This window comes from Lutra lutra, chromosome 5 (assembly GCF_902655055.1).
Source record: "Lutra lutra chromosome 5, mLutLut1.2, whole genome shotgun sequence".
Lineage (NCBI taxonomy): Eukaryota > Metazoa > Chordata > Mammalia > Carnivora > Mustelidae > Lutra > Lutra lutra.
This window is the reverse complement of record NC_062282.1, coordinates 46,087,381-46,109,905: the sequence shown is the minus strand read 5'-3', so window position 1 is coordinate 46,109,905 and position 22,525 is coordinate 46,087,381. Positions and strand designations below refer to the sequence as shown.

Below are 22,525 nucleotides of genomic sequence, written 5' to 3'. Positions count from 1 at the left end.
TTCCCAAGAGCGGAGATCACCTCTGATTTTGCTTGTGGTAGCATCCCTAGTTTGCGTGTAAGAAACATTGGCTGAAAAATTGAAAAGGCATGGCCTGTGGTGCTCAAGGGGTCAAGGGGGCTGAGTGGAGTAGCCTCAGGCATGGTCCAACTGTCTGCCGGCGGTTTCTGAAAGAGCAATGAAATTCACATGGCAAAACTACTGCACAGAGAGAGTTTCTACTGATGAACTTCCCTTCTGCTTAGGGACAAACTATTTCCCAGGGGGTGGCTCTTCTATCGGAAGGAGGCCCCTCGAAGGCTGATTTATCACCACTCAGGGCACTCGAGTCCTCCCTTTGGCACAGCTGAGCAGGAGGCAAAGCAGAGTTCCCAACTGTTGGGAAGAATAAGCACGCTGGCATAGCCGCAGATCTTCCAGGCAGATGGAGGGACATATGTATATTTACATATATATTTCCTAATCAATAGGTTCCAGCAAAAACATGAAAACTCAAGAACATGATTGGAATTTAAGGAACTCTGGAGTTTAATTCCTTAAAGGAAATTAGCACAATTGTTTCTTTAGCTGCAGAAGACTTCAGGACAAAATAGTGCTATTGAATGATCAAACTTTCCTCCCTAAATATGTAAATCCCCTCTTCCAAATTACGTACTTTTAGCATTTCTTCATTAAAAAAAATGCATTTCTGGGGCCAGCCAAAACAAGCTTTGAAGTCTTTTTTTTTTTATTATTTGACAGAGAGAGAGAGAGAGAGATAGATCACAAGTAGGCAGAAAGGCAGGCAGAGAGAGAGAGGGAAGCAGACTCCTACTGGGCAGAGAGCCCGATGTAGGGCTTAATCCCAGGACCCCGAGATCATGACCTGAGCTGAAGGCAGAGGCTTAACCCACTGAGCCACCCAGGTGCCCCAGGTTTGAAGTCTTTTAACCATATTTCTGGTCCCTGCCTGCTTCTCCTTCTCACCTCACCAGCCATGCAGGCCTATTTCTACTCTTTCTCTCTAACAGGCCAAACTTGATCCTTAGGAGCTTTGTCACTGCTCATTCCTTTGCCTGGAATGCCCCTTCCTCTAACCTTTGAATGTCGAGGCTCTCATAAGTTGGGTCTCAGTCTGCTTTGGAGAGGGGTCTCTGACCCTGATTAAAGGTACCACCCGCCAGTCACTACTACTGTGGAGTCCCTGGCCCATGGGAGCACCTGGCATATAGTAGGTGGTCAATCCGCATCTGTTAATGAACTAGATTAAGATAAGACAATGATGCCCCAGGAGAGTCCTGTTATCTATTTGAGCCCTCTGTATTGGAGACAACGTGACAACGTAAGTGATGGCTTGAAGATTAAGACTTAAGATTTGTTTCTGATTCTTGTTTTGTTGATGCATGTGAATATCTTCAAGGAACATGGCTTGCAACTTTATCCCCTACAGAACCCTATTTTGCTCCTGTTAATTCATATGAGGATGACCTTGTTGCATATTACCAGTTGCCTACAACTTATGTTCTATCCCTACTTCCTTCATAATAGAACCCTTTAAGGCAACATGCCTAGTTTAAAAATACACATTTCCTCTTCCCAGGCTTTCTTACAGTGACAGCAGGTAGCTATGTAATCCAGCTCTGGCAGTGACTGACAGGAGTCAGGTGAGGCTTCAGGAAAGCTCTTCTTGATAAAAGCTGCTATGTGTCTTTGCCCTTTGACCCTCTACCTTTCCTCCTGCCTGGAATGTAGACATGATGCTGAAGGTGCAGTTGTCTCGTGTAGCGGGTGTTGTCAGCGTTTGGCCCATGACCTCGACACTCATCATTCCTATGTTCAACACAGCCTTTCCTCCTGAAAGCTCCTGTAACTCCTAGGGCTTTTGTTGGTTATAGGATCATGCTAGCCTATGTGTGGCAGGTTGAAAGTGCCAGAGTTAGTGAACCTGGGGGCAGCCCTCAGTGACAGATGGGAGTTGGTGCATAAATATCTGAGTTCTTTGGCCTTCAGGTGAGATCTTTGAGGCATGAGCTACATATACTGGGAACAGACAGAGCTCCCTGAGGTCCCCAATGGGACTGAATGAACAGCAGTGGCCCAAAACAGTAACCCAGTCATTAACGCACCCTGGATTTGGTTTTCTTTTCCGTTTCACTTCCCTACTCTATCTTGGGATCACCTTCCAAATCAACTACTTACAGATGAATCCTTGTCACAGGCACTCCTGGAGGAACCCAATCTAGGACACTTTGTGACCATGTGGATGAAAGCCACATCCTAAGGGTGGAGAGGAATCTAGACGCAGCCTGAGTCCTTAATGCTGGACTTGAGCCCTGTACCAGCCTGGGACTGGCTTCCTCTGGACTTCTTGTTATTTGAGAAAAACAAATGTCTTATTTAGGTAAACCACGACAAATGTGGCATACAGCCAAATGTAACTATAACAGAGAGATCTGGAGGAAGTTTTAGTTGACTCCAAACACAACCAGTCATGGCTGCTAGCAATGCTGATGCTCTGAATGCACGATTATTGACCCCTTACCCTCTATTGGCATGTTACAGCTAGCACAGTTTGCTGATGTGTTGCTTTGTTGAATGCCCATGTTAATTTTGTGAGGTAGGTATCAACACCTCCATTCTCAAGTCCAAAGAGGCCAAGTCACATTTATACACGGCTAGTGGTGGAATCGGGACTCCTAAGTCCAGTGATCTTTTGCCATAGGGACAAAGAAACTAGGTTTTCATTCTAAGAATGAAAGATCTGTGGTTTTTAGGTGATGAGTTGTAGCGTTACCTGTTCCCTTTGCCTGTCTCCTGAGTTCCTGTGCTTTTCCATCATCGCCCTTCACTCCCATGGCACTGCGGGCCTTTGCTCATACCACAGGTACCCCTCCTACATGCCAAATCTCATCAGACTTTATATACTAATTGTGTTTTCCAAAACATGTGCTAAGTCCTCTTTAGGCCTTTGCCAGGAATGCTCTACCTCAGAAGTGAAAACCTGATGCACTTGGGCCTGCTAACTGCCTCCTCATGGTAACTGTGGGCAAGACATCCATCTCAGTACGGCCCATAGCATCAAAAACATACGGATGCTCACTAAATATCTACAAAATAAAAATGCGCAGCCATGGAAGAATCCAAGTTGAATTCAAATTTACTCCTGTTTGAAATCGTTAACATAAAATTCCATCACACATAAAAATGAATATATACTCAGTAGAAGATTTCAGACAAATGAAATAATAGTCCACTGAACATTCGATAAATATATTCAAGCATGACTTTTTTTAAAAGAAAGGACAAAATCATAATGAAAGTGTTCTTTAGAATGGTGACCATTTAAATGTCACCTGAACCATACCAAATAACACTCACTTTTATGAAATGTGTTGAGAACCTAGGAATTTATGTATAAAGCCGAGCATTTTCAAAATTCCTGGGCTAGATAAGATAAGGTTGTGTTCTCTTACCGGTGACTCAGGAGATATCATATACTTGTGTTGTAAGTGCTGGTGTGTGGAGACAGGGCTAGCACCCATGACCGGCTGTGCTCTGGAAAACAAGCATGCCATGCTCCCATGCTATTCTGGGACCCGGGAGACAGAGTCTGATCTAGAGTAAAACTACATGCAGGATGTGGAGAGGAATGCACCAAGGGGTTCACGAGGCTGGAGGACCAAACAGAAAGCAGCATGCTTTGACTTCAAAATGTATGTTAAGTGAGGTGAAGAAGCCAGGAACCTTCTCACAACTGTTCCAGATCAGCAACTTCTAAGGTATTTATACCAGGGTAGTTGGAAGAAACACAAATGCTCACTGGTCCTGAATCAAGAATTTATCAGAACAGATGCGACTTTGAGGATAGGCTTATCAAACTACCTAAAACTCAAGTCAGGTATCAGCTCAAAAGATGCCTGTCCTGGTATCAGCTGGCAAGGAATCTATAAAAATGTTTACATATGTATTTTTGGTAAATTTATTTCACAAAGCCACCGTTTCATTTCATAAGGACAATAAGGCTCATTAAGTTACAATACAAAATTTATAAATGAGATGACAGGACTATTGAAACACATTTGCTGAGTAAAGGCATTTTTACTAACTATAAAATCCAGTGAAACAGAAGATTAATTACACCACGGTTATTGTCAAAAGACTTTTAGACTGTAGGTTAAGTTCAAAAGGTTAAGGATTTTATAAAAACGATAACATGAAACTATTAATTATATATGAAAAGTATTTGATTAGTTACAGAAAATAATAATGTGCGGTTTTCTTCCTCTTGGAAACTAGTTTCAAAAAGTAACACCATCTCCAATTAAATTTTGACTATTGTAATTATCAGTGGCACTATAAATTGGAAAATTCAAAATAATCCAGCTATTTTGGCCTCCAAATTAAGTCACCATTATGTTTCTGAAGTAATTCAACCAGGACACACTGGAGTAGCCTATAGTTACACAGTATCATGCAAGCTTAGATTTTTTTCATTAGTTCTTCTATTTTTCCTAAGTCCCATTTCCAAGGACTCTGACCTTTCAATATGTTTATCTAAGGTTCCAAACACTCATGTCCATTGTGAGAATGTGGGATAAATCCATTTTCTTTAATGTGAGAAGCTACATTCTAAGAAATGACCCCAAACTCACTACACTGGGACAGGGTTGGAACTACTATCTAAAAAGATCTGAGGGATGGTCAGGGAACAGACCTCAGATAAGAGATTTTTAGCATTTTTAATTTTTTAAGAGAAACAGCCTGGGAAGGGAAAAAGTGTTCTGTAATCTAGGGTATGGTGAAGAGCCCTTGCTCTCATAGCTAACCGTATGAAAACATTATTCCTTAAAGACATGCAGGTCTACGAGCCAAGGCAAGCTTTGGGTGAATGATTGGTAGCTTTTGTTTGGCTCTGGAGGTTTCCATGGAAACAGCCTGAGAGACAGAAAAGGCAGCATTATCATCTTTATCTATAATGCCATCTGATAAAACTGCACACTGATTCATTCATGCTCTCCAGAAGAGATGTATTACTTGCGATAAGCCTGGACAAAGGGAGGTGTGAACTCTACCTGGTTATGTTCTCTATTTCCTTGCCTTCCTCCATTTGAAACCTTAAATTATAATCCTCATAAAACCACTTCTGAGCATTTCCCTCAGGAACCTCTAGTTCAAGTAAGGCTTCAATAATCAGAAGCCAAATGAAGAAACGTCAAGCACCAAATGGAGCTCCACTGCCAACTTCTTAAAAATCATATGACACCAAGCTCCCTGTAGCTGAAGAAATTATTCTGAAGAATATTTACAATTCTATTATATATCAGGCCTCAGCCAGGCAAGAAATACTGTCTCAAGTGTTCATTATACATAGTTGAATCAGGTGGCATCATCCATAATTTTTCTCCCTCTTTATATCTAGAACATTTGTGTGTGAATATAAACCTATGTACTGGTACCTATCTCTACGCCTATATTTAATATATTCATATATACCACACACCATTACTTAATCTCAGTTCAGGTTAGTGCTTTTAAGAAAGACCAAAAAGCAGCCCTAGCTCAGAATTCTATATCTGAAATACACAGAAATAAAAACCTTAACAACAAAATATAAACAAAATAAACCAGTTAATGAGGCATGCAGCCTTTAGCACCATATTAACGATCAAGGAGGCCAAGAGTATTGACAGAAGTCTAAAGATGAATCCAGCTCTGAGTTTTCCCCCTGGAATGGGATCCCAAATACAGAAACCTCTTACGGAGTCCAGTACTTTCAAAAAGGGAAAGCCTGAGAAATTCTATTAACAGAAATGTCAAAAATCCATGATTTGCCAGAGATAGATAGATGATTTGACATTTTTTCTTATTCCAGAAGCACTGAAGACATTATTCCTTAAGAACAAACTGCTCACTTTTGGAGATCAGTTGGGAAATCACTGCCAGTTCAATGAACTAAATGGTACTTCAGTAAGTTAAAAAGACATGATATATTCCCCAAAAGGACCAATTTACTCATGGAGAGTAGTTTATTAATGAGCAGTTAGCTCCCTGATTAACTGTGTAACAACACAGACCCTGGCTACACTAAAGAGACCCACCCTAGCACATATAATTGCACACTCCACATGGCAAAACATCTGAAAACCACCCATACCTCTATGCACTATGGCATTGGTGTGGGAACCTAAATCACAAAATAAAGTCTCAGCTTGATCCTTTCCATAGAAGGGACTTAAAGTCTAAGAAAGGGTTTACTTCAAGATGTGCTGATGATTCTGGCGTTTAACGGGGATAGGTAAAAAGTTACAGGGCTAGAAATGACTTATCATCTAATGCAAATCCCTTATCTTACTCATGGGAAAACTGAGGCCTCCGGGTAAGTGGCAGCCCTAACCACTGGAAGAACCATGACCAGAAGAGAAGCCATGGAACTGTTAGTGTGGTACTTTGTTCATTATGTTTTTCTCTCAAGCTTCTTTAAATCTTAATGTATGTCATTTAATCAAGCTTGAGGAAAATGACTGAGAAATATCAGATATGAAAAACACTGAATTTTTACAAAGATTTTGGCAATAATTCACATTCAGATGTGCTTAATATTAATGAGGGGGAAACCCCAGTTATCTTTCGGTAAAGATGTTATTTCCTGCACGAAACAGGTTCCTTTTGTGAGAGCTGTTTTTGTAGGTACTGGCAGAGCTCACAACTGATGGCTTTCATATGTCCCATCTTTGGAGTAAGAGTTTGATTCAGCAGATCCTACGTCATCAGGTGGGCTGAAATGATTGCTGTCTTGAGAATCTGTATCAATACTTTTGGTTTCCGACTGAAGGTGGACAGAAACCTGAACTGCTATCTCCTGGCCTTGTTCATTCAGAGAACCATCATCCGAATCTCCTCCTGGTGAATTACTCCGGCCCATCTCCGGGTTAATGACATAGATGCCACCTTGAGCATTCAAGGCAGGTCTCTCTTTAATTCTTTCTCCCATGTCATCAGGGTCCTCCATTCGCACAGCCTCAAACATCTCCTCAACGAAGGCCCGACAGTTTAGAATAAGGGGTGGAAGAGGGACGCTTCTTGCCAGTTCTTCAATATAACGGGCAAACTCCATGGTCTTAAACTGTGTGACTTTGGCGAGCTCCAGAGTCTTGGCTGAGGTGATGATGGGGATGCGCTTTGCGATCTCAAAGGCCTTCTGAAGCTTCTCAGCCCCTTCAGTCCTGAAGAATTCGTTGATAGCCTTCTCGGTCTTACGAAGATGGCTGCTCATCATGCAGAGTCGTGTGACATTCAAGATGAGGGTGATTGTAAAGGCAATCAGGCACACAATCATGTAGTAGACACTCATGTCTCCAGAGGTGAAGATAACACGCAGGGTGACAGAGTAGGAGGCACGAATTGGAGACGTGACGAAACATGTATAGAGCCCTCGGTCATCAAAGACTACACTGGTGATATTCAGGAAGTTATCAGAAACCAACCATTTTCCACCTGATAACCCAACAGAAATAAAAAAAATTACAGCATAAAGAATACTGTTACTGAATAAGCCAACTGCCTTACCATAAATTTGCCACCTCTTCATGAGAGTACTTTACTTCAACTCATCTCTTAGGTTCTTCTACTTGTTTGCATCATGGAAGAAAGGGCAGACTTTTATGTCCAGAGTAGGAATTTAAACAGTCTGGACGTTAAACGGAAATCTTCCTCTCTGACATGAACTGTAGCTACATTTCACGGCTAGACATAACAAGCTTTTTAGGGAGATAGGTATGTCTATATGATGCTAAGTGACCAATCTTTAAAAAAAAAAAAAAAGTGTGTGTGTGTGTGTGTGTGTGTGTGTGTGTGTGTATACACTACATCTCTAACCTATACATTTTCATATCCTAGAAGGAAATGCCTTAGAAATACCAAACAATGGTTTTTTCTGGGGTAATGGGTTGAGTGATTTATGTTTTCTTATTTAACTGTATTTGTTTACTTTTGATAACAAGAGACAAAAATTAAAAAAACAAAACAAAACAAACAACCTTACGTATTTAGTTGAATTTAGTTCAACTACTAACTGGTTCATCTGGCATGGGTTGCACATTTAATTTGTTTTGTTAGAAGAGGTTTGTTGATGTTATATTGATTTTCTGGCAAGAGTAACTAAAGCACAAGCCAAAAGGTATGTGTCACAAGTCAGGGCAAACAAGCTGCCCGGCAAAGAGAATAAAGTTGCCCTTAAGATGCCTAAAGGATCTTTGGGTTCTGTTTTAAAACTAAGACATGCTGCCTGTCTTCCTTATACAAAGGTACCTGTACTCAGGGAACATGTGCACAAAAGTATCTAAGAGTATGAAAAGCAAAGCCTACGCACCACCCACCTTGATTCAACACCCTTTAGTAACTTGGCTCTGCCCACGCAATTCTGTTTGTGGTCAATTCTCAGTATATCCTGTACTTTAACTACAAAAGTCATTCAAAGATGGGATGGACAAGCTAACCTGGGATATAGGCAGAGTCCCAATGACTAGAGGTGTTGTCCTGGAGGAGGCTGGGGGACTGCTTGTTAAGCACCACCTGAGCGCCTAATCTTAAGAAGCTGAAGTTAAGAAATCTTCAAGATCTCTTTCATCCCTGAGATTCTATGGTTCTGGATTATTTTAATGGTACACCCATGAGTAAGCATTCTGGATTATGTCCATTTTTATTGTCATCAAAATTTATCTGAATTCTATAGTTATATTTAAGAGCCATCTCTTCACTAATGTAAAAACAAAGAGGAAAATATATAGTTATGCAATATATTCATTATTCTACAAGCTTCTGTTCTATGAATCTGGAGCTATGGAAAGGCTTTCCTATGAATCCAAGGTATGATGAAGTACATACACTCCATTCATCAACCACTGTACTACCACCGCAATGTAAACTCTCTAGCTTACTTGCTGCTAATAGCTCAAGATTTATGAACCTTATACTAGACTGACAGGCTCTTTAAACTCCTCTCACTGGAGATTCATAAAATTTAATGCAGTTTTCCAGACCTGCTACTGAAAGCATCAATGATAGATGTTAGCGGTTTTCAAATTAAAGGCAAAAAGGAAGATGAAACTGCCATTCCACTTGGTTGGTCTCATCCTAACCAATGCTTTGTTGATGTGGTCAGTCTGTAATGACCACACCGACTGAATAATTCAAATCTCAGATGTGTTTGGTCAGGATCCCAGAGCCCAAAGGAAGTAAGAGTTGAGATCACTGAGTCCAAATGTGAAACCCCAAGTCACATTCAAAATAGACATTCTGGGCACTACTCTAGAGATTCTGACTCAAAAGATCCATATTCTTAAGAAGCTGATTAAAAATATTCTGTTCTAACAACTTAAACTCTTAAAACCCCTGGTGGCCAGTTAACTCAGTTTATACAAAGTTAAAACGTTTAGCATATACTTTAGAAGAAAACACCATCTGTCTCCTTTTCTGTTTTCCATTCTAATATGAATAACCAAATATGCTTTGTATTCCAAGAGGTTAGACTATCTTTCTAGCAAAAAGGGCAAGAAGGGCCTTTCCTGAAAGTGTAGCTTAGGAGTATACCAGAATTGAATCTTTATCCCATTGATTTTTCACGGTGATTTCTTTTTGAGGTACTTTAATACAAGTAGTCTTCAAAAATTTCTAACAGAATATTAGTTATGGAAATAATGTTCTGATTAGGATGTGTTCACAGGTTCACAAACAGCAAAATCAAATAAAGGCCTGTCAAAAAGGAGACCTTGGTGCATTATTATGTCTGGATGATTTTTAAGACTGAGAGGCAATGGTATAAGAGAAGTTCTCCTGTTTTCAAGTTATTTGAGGTATAGCATAGAAAAAAAATTGTGCTGGAAGGGTTTATAGAGCTCCTTCTCAGTGCCCTTCTAATTCTCAGATGGACTTAAAGTTTTATGCACAGAGATAAAATCTTTTAAAAACCATCCGGGGGAAAAACAAAACAAAACAAAACAAAACACACCACACCATCCTGGATTTCCTCTAAAATTTTTAGTGACTCATTTCCAAACAAAATTTTAAAATTTATGAGAAATTTACTTAAGTCTAGCCACAACCCTTCCTCCTGTATTCACAAAGGGCCATCACACTGTATTATTCACATTATAGTCTAGGTGAATGGGGTTGTGCAGTGCACAGCATGCACAGCTGTCTGCAGCAGTCCTGACGGAGTCTACCTTCAATGAAGAAGGAAACCAGCTCACCAGCAGAAGAAACAATAGCTTCCTGTCATCATCTGAACACCTTTTAAATTTATAACTATTCTTTTTCTTTCTTCTTCTGGTTAAGTAATTATAATTATTTTGCTTTTTCTCATAGTTATAACATTCCAGGCTTTTCAAAAGTTTTAACCATCCTCTGGCACCTCATCATTGAGATTCCTTGTTGCATATGCCATCAAACCAAGGAGATAGAAGTAATAGGAAATGAGTAACCTTGATTAATTATACCCTGGCATAGTTACCTCTGCCTCTGCCATCCAGATGCTGTCCTTTTGAGTTGTACCAATGGACATCTTCATAGTGGTTGACTGTGAGAAGACACTCGAGTGAAACACTAGTTCCCTCTTTGGCTATGATGACATCGTCCCCTGAGTGGGAACTTGCTGAGAGCTCAAAGCTTGGAGGAAATGATGAATTGAAGGAACTATGATTTGTTCCCCGGGGGGCTATTTGGCTGAAGCTTACATCTTCCAAAACAAAAGCTGCTGGCACAGTAACACTCAACACTAAAGTGAAGAGATAACAATGTGGCTTCATGGAAAAATGGGAGGAAATTTTGTTTAGGTTTGGAGAACTCAAAAGCTTGTATTCTACAACAGGAGCACGGTGGGTAATTTATTGCTTGATACTGGGAGTTTTCCAAACAAGTGGGAGATTCAGGCGTATTCTGAAATCTTCAAGATTAAAATATGTGAGTGGAGACCAACCTAAAAGAAAGCCAGATATAAAGTTTAACCAACAAAGACTCATAATGGGGTGAAACTCTTATGTTCTAGAAATGAATAGATGTGAAATTGATTAGAATAATTGGTGCTGACATCAGGGAGCAAAAGAGAAAGAACACCACCTAAAAATCTCACAAAGAGAAAGTAGAAAGAGCACTGAATTAGGAAACGGCAGACAGACCTAGATTCTCCCGGTTGTGCTACTAACAAGTTTTAAGACCTTGGCAAGTAGCATTCTCCCTTGGCCGTTTTCTCATCTGTCAAATGAGAGACTAGATGAGACCTCCCTAAAGACTCTTCTAGTTCTGAAAGACTATGATTCTATTTTATTCTGACAAATCTTATGCAACAGGGATTCAATGAAGGCTAAAATATTTAGCTTAACGATCTTTTATTTCAACCTGCACCATTACCATCTGTTATTATATCAATAATGTAAATCAACTGATACATCATGATCATAACCACCGAGCTCAAAATTTGAGCAATCCAAGCACATAATATATTAGCTTTAAATAATGCAGGGATACTTAAGGTAGTTTTCTGTTTGTTTTATTATCAGAAAGAAAACTGCACTACTATATACACATAAACAGTTATTGACTTCTGAGGCTTTAGAACCCCCCTCTTGGGGAAGGCTGTTGGACAAAAGCATTTTCCTTTAACAGTTTCTTCAGTATCAAGAGACAAAATACAGTATTTTTAAGTTTGTGAGAATACCAAATTTTAGCTCAAAGTCTGCAAAATCAGCTGAGGGAGGAACTGACATCTTCTATGTCTAGTTGGTAGAAATGCAAATATAAACCACAGGGAAAGAGTGCCAGACAGATAAAATACCACGAACAAAGAAAAAATATCCCAGCATAAGAGTTTATGTGATTATGATTACCTTCCTGGTAATTTGATTCCTCTTTTAAATCAGTGACTCTCAAAGAAAAATTTCAACTTCTATTTCTGTAAAAGATAGGATGAAATGCCTAGCTTTATTTCCTATAATGGCCCAAAATAATTAGTTTTGGAAATGACTCGCCTTTGTACTTACATGAAGGCTGCTTGATCACAGAACATAAAAAGCAGTGGATCATTGTATTTAGCCATTAAATCCCTCAAAGTCTGAATCACAGTAAGCTATAAATGTCATTTAATTTTCATTAGCCCTTGAAAGGATGGTTGAATGATAATAATAATCTTCTTTATCTTGCTATATCTTTAAAATATAAGAATGGACTATTTAGAGTAAAACAAAAGACTTCAGACTTTGTTATATGTAGTTGATTGAACACATGTGTTTATTTCCATTTCCTCCCCAAACCCAACTAAAATGACACTACAGGAAACAAAGAACTTGGGCATTGGAGGGGATTTCAGAAATGACCTAACTCATTCACTTTACAGTGACTTGCTCCTTTTAATTATACTGTATGTTAGTAGGGAATCCTGGCCTCTATAGGGCCAGAGTGGTGAGTGGAAATAATAGAAAGAAAACTTAGTAAATGACTGCCATAAGCCAGGCACCATGCTTGGAGCTTGACACTTGTAAACTCCTAAGTTCTTTTTCAGTACAATACATATAGTTGGTGGACAAAACTTTTGTCCTTTATTCTACACTGCTGCTTCCCAAGTGTGAGAGGACATGACTGTGCTGAAAAGTGCTCTAGGTCTTCCCTAGAATTTCGATAATGAGTTCCTGTAGCTGTATCCAAGTCAGCATTTTCCCAGTTTCATTCATTTCTTCTATTGGCATGATTTTTTTTTTTTTTTTGCTTTTTATTAAGTCAACTCATTATTTTACTTTCATACATTTATTTCAAAAGGGAAGTCTATATTACATCTGTAAATATATAACCGTACACAGAAATACGATGAAAACAAAGCAATGTCATTAACTGCTGTCTGCTAAAGGCTCTGAGCTGGGGGCTTCCTCTCTGTCAGGAAAACAAAAATAAAACAAATAAACCACCCACAACTCTACTTTATTCTAATATTACCTCATTTCTTTTTCTTTTTTTTTTTTTAAGATTTTATTTATTTATTTGACAGACAGAGAACACAAGTAGGCAGAGAGGCAGGCAGAGAGAGAAGGAAGCAGGCTCCCTGCTGAGCAGAGAGCCCGATGCAGGGCTCGATCCCAGGACCCTGGGATCATGACCTTCGCTGAAGGCAGAGGCTTTAACCCACTGAGCCACCCAGACGCCCCATACTACCTCATTTCTTAACCTACCATTATCTTCTTCTTCCCTACCTATTCCACCACTGAGTCAAAACCACAGTTTTATTATTTCAATTCATTTCATTTCATTTCATTTCATTTCAGAGAGGGAGTGTGCATGTGAGCAGGGAAGGCACAGAGGGAGAGGGAGAAAGAATCTCAAGCAGGCTCCACACTTAGCTGGAAGCCCCAAGCAGGGCTCAATCTTATGACCCTGAGATCATGACCTGAGCCAAAATCAAGACCTGGACGCTTGGGGTGCCTGGGTGGCTCAGTGGGTTAAAGCCTCTGCCTTGGGCTCAGGTCGTGATCCCAGGGTCCTGGGACTGAGCACATCCGGCTCTCTGCTTAGCGGGGAGCCTGCTTCCCTTCTCTCTGCCTGCCTCTCTGCCTACTTGTGATCTCCGTCAAATAAATAAAAAATATCTAAAAAAAAAAAAAAAAAAAAAGACTTGGACGCTTAACCGACTGAGCCACCCAGGCACCCCAGAACAACAATTTTAGACTAGCAGTTAGGCATTTTCATTTATACTATACTGAGCACTTTCTATCTGCCAACCTATTGTATGAGGACACTGTCTCTGCCTTCATGGAGCTAAGTCTGGCAGAGGACACAGACACTAACTAAAAACACATGCAAAATACGGTAACTGCTGCCCGAAGTGAAGTACAGGACGCTACGGTAGTGCTGAATATCAGGAGCAGCCTGATCCACAGACACAGCCGCCCTGAGAAAGTGAAGTTGCAACAGTACTTGAGGGATAAATAGGAATCGAGAATGGAAGAGAAGTGTCCTAGTAAGGGAACAGAGGAAAAAGCAGAGGGATTACTGGTTAGGAGGTGTTCAGGAAAAAAAAGCTACAAGTCTGGTAATGAGAAGGGGGGGCCAGAGCGCTGGGTCTGATTCCTGATCTGGAGGGGAGCAGTCTGGGCCAACAGCACATCTGGAGGTGGACTTCAGAAGTGGAGTGGGAGGCAGAGGTGAGTGAAGGAGATAGCTGTGCAACAAGAAGAGGTCAAAGAATGTGGAGGCTCAAGAGTCGGAATGGGAATGCCCACCAAGATAAAGGCAGCTAGAGGAGAAGACACTGGAAATAGAAAAAAAATGGACTTTCTCTCCCTGCTGAGATGCAGGAGCTTTGGAAGAATAAACAGCCTCCATATGAGAGGGCTGTGGGGCAAGTGGGGTCCTGTCAATGTTGCTGCTGTGTGGAATTCCTTCGTGCAGCTTCCCCGAGTCTCCTCTCAAGTCCTGACTCTCCCTCCCACGCGGTCCAGAGGATACCTGGATGCTGGCTGGCTTTGCCCCACACTTCCGGTAGCTGTCACCATTACACTACTCACCGGCTCTGGGATGTGCTGCTCCGTATTGCTTGGAGGTCCACCCCATCTCACCTAAGAGTTCCTAAAGCATAGGGGCTATATTTTTTGTTGCTATACTTCAAAACTAGCACATATTCAATAAATAGTTACTCATGGAAATTAGTTTAAATCTGATAAAGCATGTGATATACCTTTGTAAAGTGAAGAATGTTATGCAGTAGGGATTGTAATTATTCAAACTGACATGCATTTACTAGTGCTTATTATATTGGGACAGCCAATGCTAACGATCTCCGGAAAACTTTAGAGGCATAATACCTAAAGGCAGTCCTTGAGTCAACCCCAACTCCCAAAATCTTCATTCACCATCTTGTCCTAGAAGATAATAGTGGGGATAAATGATTACCAAGCCCAGGTTGACTACTAATATCCAGGGAGCTTGTTAAAAATATACATTCCTGTGATCCACACTAGCCCTAGTGAATAAGAATCTCTGGACTTGGACTTTGGCATTTATGGTGTTAATTAGCTCCTTGGATGATTCTGAGGCCGAGGGTCCATGGATTGGCACCCAGAGACTACGACTATCTATACTTCCTAATTTCCTCTCCAATAGCACTGCAGACTGTCTGAACACTTCCAAGAAGAGAGAACTATCACTCACATTCCATTCTGGACTTAGATTACTCTGGATCAGGGGAATTGTAGGCCTCTGAGAAAGGCAGGGTAGCAGAGAAGTTCAAGGTACAATCCTTAGAGCCAGATTTCCTGGATTTGAATCTGATGGACTTTACATCAGCCTTGCAACTTTTATAAATGACTTAATCTTCCTGTGCTTCAGTCCCCTCATCTTTAAAATAGGGCAAATAATAGTGCCTGTTCTATAGGACTGTTGTGAGGTTTGAAGGAAACTGTATAAAACACAGGGTCTGGCAGTAGTAATCACGAATAACCTTTACTTACTATTGTTGATTGTCCTTTTAGACACTCTAAAAATCTACATCTGACAATAAAACCATTATTTAAGATAAACAGAACACCTCTATTCAGAATACTATGCAACCATTTAAAAATCTTCGAGGGGAGAAATTATTAATTTCAATCTATAATTTTAAATTTCACATTTTTCTTTTGTCATTGCAAATAAGTAATAATATGGATCAAACAGGCACCGTAAACTGAAGTAGGGAGTCCAACCATGATCTATTACATTGTTTGTGTGAATTCTGAATTCATGGTAAATAATCTTTGTTGTGATGTGCCTAACTTACCTTTCCCTTTTTTGAGATCTACCTCTATGTTCTGGGGCCCCGAAGGAAGTCAACCTTTTGCCAACTAAACTAATCAGAAGCTTTGATATTGGAATTTGGATTTGCGACACAGTGGGTTAGGGTCATTTGAGAAAGAGAAGGAGCTGAGGCAGTCAGGTTCAGCCCACATATAAAGAGAAGCAGAGACACAGGACCACAGGGATGCAGAAGGGAAAGAGACGGTGAAAAGAAGAGAGGGGAATGGAAAGTAGAAGGAGGGAGTGGGAGGGGAGCAGAGGGGAGGAGAAAGAGACTCACTAAAGTGCTGCTCTGGTTCTTCATAGAATTCTACTTCCTCCCCCCAATATGACTTTTTTTTTTTTTTTTTTAAGAAATAAAGATCTTTATACAATTTCATTAAAAATTAAAACCACAAAAATTAAGACAATGTAAAAACAAGAAAGGAAATGGAAAAATGGTTAGGTAGGAGAAAAAAGATTAGGTTTGCAAAAGTGACTGAATTGTGGCTGTGACTACCAGGCAATCCTCATCATTGGATTTCCACTTCCTCTCCTCCTGACGTACCAGAGTGCAGTGCACAAACTACCCAAGGGGTCAAGATTTGCTGTTCCTATTCTGTAGACACAAGCATTTGCCTCTACTAGAAGTTTAAAGGAGCCTACAAGACAGGGTTTAGAAAAATACTTTGAACACTTTTAAACTGCTCTTAGGTCAAAGGTGGCAGAAGTAGCCTGGTACACTGATTTTATGCCAGAAGGACAACAGGTCCTATATTATCCTCCAGTCAATAAAAGGAAGGCTCAGCCTGGGCACTTTGTACTTATACAATGGGTATCCCAAACACAAAAGACTTCTAGTCTGAGCTCCTGAAACACAATCCATTTGCAAGTAAGAGGCTGGTAAGCAACTGGGAGAGAAAACAGTGGTGAAGGTATGGGTCCGAGAAGGTGACAAAATGACAGAAAACAGAGCGAAGGAACAAATCACCCTTGGAATCAGAATAGGTCTTCCTTTTCTTCTTAAATTTATTCTTCCTAAATATCCTTGTGTCAGAATCAGTTTGCTACTTTCAACAAAAATTACATTGACTATATCCATTCTGTTCAGGCTGGTGTAATAATTTCCAAACAGCTCAGCTAAATCAGGGGCCCATCATGCTGAAGATGAAGTAATGGGTGCTGCAAGAGATGCCCAGGGTAATAGGATACTGTTTCATACCTCAGGAATTTACACACTAGTTTTGGGGCTTTCCATAATAGTATCATGCCTCCTAATTTTTTTTTTTTTAAAGTAGGCTCCATGTTCAATGTGGAGCTTGAACTCACGACCCTGGGATCAACAGCTGTGAGCTCTACCGACTGAGACAGCTATTTCTTAATGCTGCAGCTGACATCTGAGGCTAAAAGGAAAGAGTTCAAAAAGGAAAATCAAAGTGCCACCTTATAAACAGTTAAAAAGGGCTATGCTAAACTTGTGCATGAAGTTACTTGGTAGAATGTTTTATTACCTTTCTTCAGCATTAATAAGAATAACAGAAAAGTGATATTCAAATTTAATCCAACTCCTTTTTCATCTTTTAGATACAATAAAACACAAGCTCTTCTAGGATCATGAATAATCAGAAATGTAGATGATTTTACCCGATAGAACCATTCTAAATATTGGCTATATCATAAGAAAAATAAAGAATGAAACAAAGAACAAAGAAAAGCCCCTAAGCTGTCATCCCTAACAGATTGCCTTGTTGCTGTTCCTGCCAACTTTAGAGAGAAGAAATATTTCCATTCGGCTCCAATTCTCAACAGAAGTAAATAAGGAAGTAATGTAGCTGATTTCCGTGCTCATGGCTCAATGTTAAGTTGGCTGAGGAAACTGCTGTTTGCAGAAATAGTTCTGGGATAATACAAAGTGGGGAAAAACACGGATACCCAGATGGTACTAGTTTCAAGTATACTGGGATATTAATGCTTTATTCCCCATAATTAAATGTGTTCTAGGTTGTATTACAGCTCATCTACTTTTCTCTGCCTGCACTGTTATACTTGGAAAATGGAGAAGATCCCTCATGGCTGGCACACAAATGGACCAAAGTGGCACTTCAAGTTGGCAAGGGGGAGAAAAAGCGAATGAAGAGCAGATTGTTACCACTCCTCCATTCTTTGCAAAGAACAAACATAAAACTCTTCTGGTTATACTCAAGCATTATTATAGAGATCTGAACCATAAAAAGGTTAGTAATACCCCAAAAGACATCACCATTTTGAGGATCATTTTCTGAAAAGTTCCTAATTAAAATAGCCCTTACGCTCCCAGTAGTATCTTAGAACCATCACACACTTCATAGCTGGCATTTGGGCGCTGAGCTCAAACTTCAACATATTTTCTGAAAAACACCTTTTTCTGTATTTACCGGAGATTTGTTTTAAACTCAAGAGCATTTCCTATAACTGTGACTTATACCCTTTTGCCATAAGCATTTACTGAAGCTACTGAATGCAAATGATAAAAATACCTACTTGATATAGGATGTAATGGGTCTAGATTTATGATCTCCTTACCCACTTTTTTTCCCTCTATAGTCTAAAAAATTAAACTCAGTATAGCTAAAACAGAACTTCTCATTCTCACCTTCAGATTTATTTGTCTAGTATATACATATCTTGGATGATAGCCACACAATACAGTTCCTTAGTTTTGCAAGATCAAAGTTATAAGATCATTAAGGCTTCTTGATCAGGAGCATGGAGTGAAGTGCCTGATCCTATTCCTGGATGAAGCCATGGGCTTGTGAGGCCTTAGTTTTCACATCTACTGAATAAGGTTATTAGCAGGAATGACCTCACAGGCTAGTTACAAGCATTAGATGAACTAATGTGGGTACATTATAAATACATGCTATTGTTATTATTATTCTACTTCCTAGATGCTTTTCAATTAAATCATACTGTGTCCCCACCCTAGTCACAGTCCTTTTACCTTACCTTGGCACCACACTATTCTTCTAATTTCTAAACGGGTCTCACTAACTCCAACTATACCCCAACACCACTCCTCTAAGAACTGGTCCTAAACACAAATCCAAGAAAGTCATTATGATTAAAGATCTATTGATTTTTCCACTGCCCAAGAGATAAGCTTCAAATTTTGGTCAGGCATCATAATTTCCAGGAAGATTCAACTGGTAGAACAGAAACAGCCAGAGGAAGCCCAGTGGTGTCTGTGTGCAGAATAACTGCTTGTTGAATTGAAGGAATGAATCGATCTAGAAGCTTAGTCTTCAGTTACACCTGTCACCAATTAGCTATGATCCGTTTCTTCATCAAGAGGCTGATTATCATTATCATTCCCTTCTTTGCTTAAATCTTACAATCTTCCCAGTTTTCTGTCATGGCTCAAAGCCTTAACTATACTTGTTTTACTGTAATCTCTCCAAATGACTTTTTACTTTAAAGTTCTGGTTCTAATTGTCCCTTTTGTTAGAAACTTCCTGTTCCTCCCCACAAATCTTCCTGTGGAAATACCACCCTCTCTAGAGTATCAAACTCAAATTTCACTTTATTCAAGAAGCCCTCTCAACCTTTATCCTCTTCATTTTGGATGAATTTCTTCTGCTCTGTTAGTTGCCTAGCACAATGAGAGTACTCAATTGTTAAGACTTACCGGTTTCTCTCTTCTATTAGTTATCCATTTGTCCAAAAGATTGTAAGCTTACAGATCAGAGTCTAAAAACTTTCTCAGTCTTTGGCATAGGACTGGATTAAACGATCTGAATTCAGATGCTCATCAACCTGGCCATTAGAAAGGTACTTGCCACAAACTTCTTGCTCACTTTCCAGAGTCTCAGTCTCTGGAAAGTGTTAATGGAAACTTTTGAAGATATGGAAATATAGCTTTTATGTATAAAATTTTAGTGGGGAAAACACTCTGAATATGACCTTTAACTGGCTTTCTCAAATAGCAATTTTTGAAAACATATCAAATTAAACTGTGGTGCTTGTTAAAGATGAATATTTCTTGGTCCCACACAGGCTTACTGATGTGGCATCTCTAAGGGCAAGGCCTGGGCATTGGCTTTTTAATGTGCATATAGTTTTAATGACTTACAAATCAAGCCCATATTTCCTTCGATTGTCCTAACAATATTGCAATCCAGTGATTCTCAAAGTGTGGTACAGAGGCCCCTGAGGTCTTTGAGACTTTTTCAAAATGATTTTCATAATAATACCAGAATCTTATTTTCCTTTACACTCTCATTCTCACACAATGTGGTACAATCTTCCAGATGCTATGTGATGAGTGCTATCACAAGAGAATGAACGCAGGAGATATGAGAATCTAGCTATCTTCTATTAAACCAGATATTAAAAAGACTTATAAAAGTGTCATTCTTTATCTTTTTTATTTTTTGGAGAGGGAGAGGGGGATGGGGAGAGAAAAAGAAAAAGAGAAAGTTGGGGGGGGTGGTTGAGGAAGGGCAGAAGGAAATGGAGAGAATCTTAAGCCGACTCCATTCCCAGCACCGAGCCTGATGTGGGCTGAGATCATGACCTGAGCTGAAATCAAGAGTCAGACTCTTAACTGACTGAGCCACGTATGTGCCCCAAACAATGCCATTCTTAATGATTTTTTTTTGTTTTGGAAAATATTCTTCATAGAAATGCTACCCATGTTAACACGTAATGAATTTGTTATCATATGTAAATTTTTGAAAGTTGTTTTGATACCTAAAATGGTAAACACTGATAGATATAAGTCACACGCACTAACTCCCTGGTGTTCTCAGTACGTTTCAAAAGGGTAATGAGATCCTGAGACCAAAATGTTTGAAAACTGCTGCTATAATTATTATCAACAGCATTTTAAATATAAGATTAAGACAGAGTTAAGTGACTTACCAGAGATTCCATATTTAAGCCCCAAATTCTATGCAATTTCCATTACCACAGAATACCAGAGGAAACTACCTATTTTATATTTATACATTTTTTTTTTTTTTTGGAATAGGCATTTTTAACAAGCTACCAGATGACAGTGATGCCCTTAAGTGTGGAGAAGCACCATGAAAAGCAAAGGAAACTATCTGAAGGGTTTTAGGAAGTGACAATTATTACATATGAACATTGAGAAGATAATCCTGAAGACAACAGATGGAGTTGGCATACCTGGGTTCTTAAAATACCAAATCCCTGGGGCACCAGTGTGGCTCAGTCGTTAGGCGTCTGCCTTCTGCTCAGGTGGTGGTCCTGGGGTCCTGTAATCGAGCTGCTCTGCTGGGCGGGAACCCTGCTTCTCCCTCTCCCACACTTCCTGGTTGTATTCCTTCTCCCGCTGTCTCTCTGTCAAATAAATAAATAAAATCTTTAAAAGAAAAAAAAGACCAAATCCCTTCACTTCTCTGGGAATTAGTTTTTCACATCTGTACAGTGAAGGTATCTCTAATGTCTCTTTCTGGCTTTCAGTCTGGGTTTCATGCATTCTCATTGCTCAAAGACAACTTAAGAGATGCATCTTTCTGATGGTCAGTTTTAATCTTAAAATCATAAATAAGAGCACACCACTCTTCCCCATAGAAACCTTCAATGGTTTCCCATTGTTCTCCAAATAGAAGTCCAGCTCCTAGTCCTGCTCATAGACACTGTAAGATTTGGCCCATTTAAGCCTCTGGTCTCATCCTCCTTCCTCTTTTTGCATCAGTAATAGTGGCCTTTTTTCTTTCCCTTGACCTTGCTAAGTTTCTTACCACTGTTAAGGCCTGGTTATTCCTTCTGCCTGGAATGCTCTCCTCAAGATTTTCCTAAGGATTAGTCCCTCACTTTGTTCCATTACTTTATGCTATTTAATTTTCTTTAAAGTACTAACATCCCCCCCGCTATTTTGTTTATTGTTTCTTTTTATTTTTTAAAAAAGGTTTTATTTATTTGTCAGAAAGAAAGCGAGAGAATGAGCGAGCACTAGCAGGGGGAAAGGGGCAGAGAGAGAGGGAGAAGCAGGCTCCCCGCTGAGCAGGGAGCCCAATGTGGGGCTGCATCCCCACACACTGGGATCATGACCTAAGCCTAAGGCACAGGCTTAACCAACTGAGCCTTCCCCGCCCCCTCCCCCCCAAGCTACTATTTCAGATAATAGTGTTTGCTTGTTGACTTGTTTACAGTCTGCCGCGACCCAGAATGTCAAGTACCTGGGAGCAGGGCCAGGGGCGGCTTGTAAGCCGGTGTGTCCTGGGCCCCCAAGGGAATGCCTAGCAAGTAGCCGATGCTCAGGAAACCGACGATGGGTGAACTGCAGCTCAAGCCTGGCCTTCTAAAAGGACCGGGGGTATCCTAGCTCCCTTCACGTTGGCCCCCGACCCATCGGCTCAAACCCATGTCTTGGCACCCCGAGTACCTTCTCGCACGACCCCAGCACAATCCTCACTTACCAGACTGGCAGCTCAGTTCCTTCTGGCCCGAGCGGGGGCTTGACCCGGAAGTGCGCTGGAGTAGGCGGGACCGCCTCTCACTGAAGGAGTACTTCCGGGGCATCAGGAGCGGCTCCTCGGCGACTGTGGCGGCGGTGAGGGTGGCGGTGGGCTAGGTGCGGGGCTTCTGGGAGGAGGCTGGCGGGGTGCGGGGCCTCGGGACTCGGGGCTGGCGGGTCCAGGAGGCTGGGGAGGGGGAGGAGGCGGTCTAGGGCTGGGCGGCCGACACTTCCCGACTGGACGTGGAGGCTGTAAAGCGCTTTGGTTATTGAAGCGCTACGTTTGTGTGAGGAATT

At 40.5% G+C, this 22,525-nt stretch overlaps 2 protein-coding genes across 6 annotated transcripts in view; one reads left to right on the top strand and one right to left on the bottom strand.

Annotated features, from left to right (window-relative positions):
* Window positions 1–3,118: 3,118 nt before the first annotated feature.
* Window positions 3,119–22,295, bottom strand: MFAP3 (microfibril associated protein 3). Of its 4 annotated transcripts, none has more exons than XM_047729315.1 (4): window positions 22,191–22,295; window positions 20,935–21,108; window positions 10,487–10,951; window positions 3,119–7,473 (listed from the first exon to the last, which is right to left on the bottom strand). In XM_047729315.1, the coding sequence occupies exons 3-4, from the start codon at window positions 10,779–10,781 to the stop codon at window positions 6,680–6,682; spliced, it is 1,089 nt and encodes a 362-aa protein (XP_047585271.1). In that variant the 5' UTR covers window positions 10,782–10,951; window positions 20,935–21,108; window positions 22,191–22,295; the 3' UTR covers window positions 3,119–6,679. The 4 variants fall into 4 exon arrangements, with proteins under 4 accessions (XP_047585271.1, XP_047585275.1, XP_047585272.1 ...); XM_047729319.1 differs by having other exon boundaries at window positions 10,487–10,552; XM_047729316.1 differs by lacking the exon at window positions 20,935–21,108 and having other exon boundaries at window positions 22,191–22,262.
* FAM114A2 (family with sequence similarity 114 member A2) overlaps window positions 22,261–22,525 on the top strand; it is a 34,656-nt gene continuing 34,391 nt past the window's right edge. Inside the window, exon 1 of one of the 2 annotated variants that reach the window (XM_047729312.1) lies at window positions 22,261–22,324. The gene's annotated coding sequence lies outside the window, so the exon portion shown is untranslated. Of the gene's footprint in view, window positions 22,346–22,525 lie in introns of both variants that reach the window. The other variant, XM_047729313.1, reaches the window with a different exon arrangement.

Bases quoted from the DNA above. Each gene is read 5' to 3' on its own strand.
- MFAP3 (XM_047729315.1), bottom strand. From the start codon at position 10,781: ATGAAGCCACATTGTTATCTCTTCACTTTAGTGTTGAGTGTTACTGTG. The intron at 7,474-10,486 runs GTAACTATGCCA...TTGGGTTATCAG, and splicing joins TCTGGATGGCAGAGGCAGAG to GTGGAAAATGGTTGGTTTCT.